We start from the raw sequence: 3,478 nt of genomic DNA on the forward strand, positions 1-3,478 counted from the left end.
TTCTTGGAACTAGATGCTAAACTTGATTTCTCTCGAACTGATTGAGTTCATCTTGCATTGAATTTACCCAGTCTCCATCCTACAAAGCCTCAACAATATTTTTAGGTTCAATAAGAGATAGGAAAACATCAAAAGCACACAGATTCTTTAATTGTGATCTAGTTTTGACTCTAGAGGTTGGATTAGTAATTATGTTCTTAATAGGATGAGAACTTTGATACTTGTGAGGTTTCACAACCAACTAATTCTGCTAGATATTTCTCCCATGTTTTGTTACTGAGGAACAGGGTCATGAACAGGTTCTTTTAGGGGATTGGTTTCAGTTCTTCTTTGATCAGTTCCCACTGTCAGGTTGCCCTTAATGGAAGAACCTATTCCATCACCTATTCCTTCTTTTGGTTCCACTTTAGCTTGTGCTGAGACTTCACTCAAATCTTTTACCAGCCCAATAGCTTCATCTTCATGTTCTTGTCTCTCAGAAAGAATGTTAGTTTCATCAAGCACTACATGCACACTTTCTTATACACACAAAGTTCTTTTATTGAAAACTTTATATGCTTTACTATGTGAAGAATATCCCAAGAATATTCCCTCATCACTTCTGGGATCAAACTTACCTAGGGAGTCTTTTCCATTATTGTGCATAAAGAATTTGCATCCAAATGCCCTAAGATGGGATATATTTGGTGTTCTCCCTTTAAGTAACTCATACGGAGTCTTCTCTACAAGAGTTCTAGTCATGCATCTATTGACGATATAACATGCATTGTTTACAGCCTCTACCCAGAATTTGTAGGGAAGTTTATTAGAAAGAAACATAGTCCTAGCCATATCTTCAAGAGTCATATTCTTTATTTAGACTACTCCATTTTTTTGAGGAATGCTAGGGGCAGAGAAGTTATGATCTATACCATTCTAATCACAAAATTCAGCAAACTTAGCATTTTCAAATTCAGTTCCATGATTAGACCTAATGGATGCAAGTTGATTTCCTAGTTGTTTTTGAGTCTTTCTAACAAAAGCAGTAAATATGTCAAATGCTTCATCTTTAGATGTTAAGAATAGTACCCAGGTGAACCTAGAATAATCATCAACAAGTACCATCACATATTTCTTACCACCTCTGCTCAATGTTCTCACTGGACAACAAAGATCCATATGAACCAGTTCCAACGTCCTGGTTGTGCTTACCATTTTCTTGCTTTTAAAGGATGATCTTACCTGCTTCCCCCTTACACAGGCCTCACAAACTTTGTCTTCCTTGAACTTGATGTTAGGTAGCCCTATCACCAAGTCCTTGGAGACTAATTTGTTGAGTTGATCCAGACTTGCATGACCAAGTCTTTTGTGCCACAGGAGGGGATCATTATCCAACACACTTAAGCAAGTGAGTTCATTTTCTAAAAGAGTAGACAAAACTACAATGTAACTATTGTTAACTCTTTTTCCCTGCAAAACAATCTTGTTAGTGTTAAGGTTAATCATAAAGCATTTGCTAGAGGTGAATGCTACAATGTTACCTCTGTCACACAGTTGTGATACACTGATTAGGCTATATTTCAAGCCATCTATCAAGTAGACATTCTCAATGGAGTGTGAGTCTGTCTTGCCTACCTTTCCAACCCCAATAATCTCACATTTCTTCCCATTTCCAAATGAGACATTACCTCCTTTTAAGTCCTTAAGTGAAAGGAACTAGTTCTTGCTTCCAGTCATATGTTTTGAGCAGCCACTATCCATGTACCATATTTGGCTACTTCCCTTCACTTGGACCTGCAAAAAGAAATCAGGGGTTAGTCTTAGGAACCCAAACTAGTTTGGGTCCCTTTCTATAGGAAAAGGGGTAAATCAAATTCCTTTTAGCCCACCCAGACAGCCTATTTTTCTCTTGAACAAAGGCTTTTTTCTTTTGACTGGCCTTTTCTTTTGCATTACATTCATTTTTGTAATGGCCATTCTTGCCACAATGTGTGCAAATTTTGTTTTCAAGAAGAGTGAGGTACTTGATTTTAGGGTCCCACGTAGGTGCTTGAGTCCCATAGCCAAGTCCTCTCTTGTTGCTACTGTGATGTTCTTGTAGCCAGGAAAGTGCATCAGAAGCCTTATTCAATTTGCAAGTTCTGTCTTGTTCATTCTTTACCTTCCCTATGTCTTCTTTTAAGACTCTTATCTTCTCATCCTTCCTATACAACTCATCCCTTATTTTTCCTAGGTTTTCTTCTAAGGTGAGATGCGTGTGATCAGCTTTCTTCTTACCTATTCCTAATTTTAGTTTTAAATTTTCAGACCTAATTTCTAGGACACTGTTATCAAGTTCAAGAACATGGTTCTTTAACTCAGCATTTTTATTGTCACTCTCATTAGCCCTAGATTCTAGATTTTTGCACTTGGCTTTTAAGATCACACACTCCCTAGACAGCTCTTCCTTCTCATTGTTAATTATCTCAGACTCATCTATGAAGTCTAACAATAGTTCAGACAACCTCTCTTTATTAATCTGTTCTTTTAGATGAATGACACTTACCTCTTATTCATCATCTGATTCTCCGATGGCCATAAGTGTTTGTTCATCTCCATCTTCATCTTCTGAGTCCTCATCTGATATTTCTCTCCAAGCAGCAACCATAGCCTTTGTTGATCCTTTGTTTCTTTTGGGTTGAACCTGTTCTTTCTTCCTGTTCCTTCGTTTAGCCCTTTCCTTGTTCCATTCAATTTCCCTATGAGGATAGTTCTTGATCATGTGATTAGTCTTACCACATTTGTAGTAACCCTCGTTGGTCTATTTCTCAGGAGCCCTTGGTTTGTTGAAGGTTGTACATCTTGAAGAACCATTTCCTCTTATTAGGTACTTTTTGAAATCTCTTGTGATCATGGCCATTTCATCATCCTCCAGATCTGCACCTTCAGCTATTCTGAGATCCAGACTCCTTTCCTTCTTGGGTGCATCCATTTTCATGGTTTGCCTTCTCAGTTCATAGGCTGTGAGGTTTCCAATCAGTTCATCCAGCTTGAGGGTAGCAATGTTCTTTGATTCCTGAATAGCAATGATTTTGCTTTTCCAAGTCACTGGTAAGACTCTTGTCAACATATTCTCAACCTTGTCTTCTTCAAGGATAATTCTCCCAATAGATTTAAGTTCATTTGTTAGTGTTGTGAACCTTGTGTACATCTCCTGGATGGTTTCTCCTTCCTTTATAGTGAAATTATCATATGGAGAATATAGCAGTGTTCCTCTTGATCTCTTTACTTGAGGAGTTCCTTCATGAGCCACTTGTAAAGTGTCCCATATTTCTTTGGCAGTGGTACAGCTTTGAATTCTTCTGTACTCGTCTGGACCCAGTCCACACACAAGCCATTTCTTGGCCTTGGCATTCTTCTCTCATTTCTTCAAGTCTTCAGCAGTGCAGTCAGCTCTTGTCTTTGGCACGTCCGCTCCTTCAGCATTCTTATTTGTAGTTGCTAGGGGACCATCAGTGAC

The 3,478-nt window shown here is 38.4% G+C and overlaps 1 protein-coding gene across 1 annotated transcript; it reads right to left on the minus strand.

Annotated features, from left to right (window-relative positions):
* Positions 1–273: 273 nt before the first annotated feature.
* LOC138870955 (uncharacterized) lies at positions 274–2,740 on the minus strand. The gene is made up of 3 exons (XM_070148799.1): positions 2,555–2,740; positions 1,936–2,497; positions 274–503 (listed from the first exon to the last, which is right to left on the minus strand). Exons 1-3 carry the CDS (start codon positions 2,738–2,740, stop codon positions 274–276), a joined length of 978 nt encoding a protein of 325 aa, XP_070004900.1.
* Positions 2,741–3,478: the final 738 nt, after the last annotated feature.

The sequence above is a fragment of the Nicotiana sylvestris genome, chromosome 6 (assembly GCF_000393655.2).
Source record: "Nicotiana sylvestris chromosome 6, ASM39365v2, whole genome shotgun sequence".
In the NCBI taxonomy this organism is placed as follows: domain Eukaryota; kingdom Viridiplantae; phylum Streptophyta; class Magnoliopsida; order Solanales; family Solanaceae; genus Nicotiana; species Nicotiana sylvestris.

Bases quoted from the DNA above. Each gene is read 5' to 3' on its own strand.
- LOC138870955 (XM_070148799.1), bottom strand. From the start codon at position 2,740: ATGATCAAGAACTATCCTCATAGGGAAATTGAATGGAACAAGGAAAGG. The intron at 2,498-2,554 runs GCCATCGGAGAA...CTAAAAGAACAG, and splicing joins GAGATGAACAAACACTTATG to ATTAATAAAGAGAGGTTGTC. The intron at 504-1,935 runs GTAATGCAAAAG...GTGTGCATGTAG, and splicing joins TGGCCATTACAAAAATGAAT to TGCTTGATGAAACTAACATT.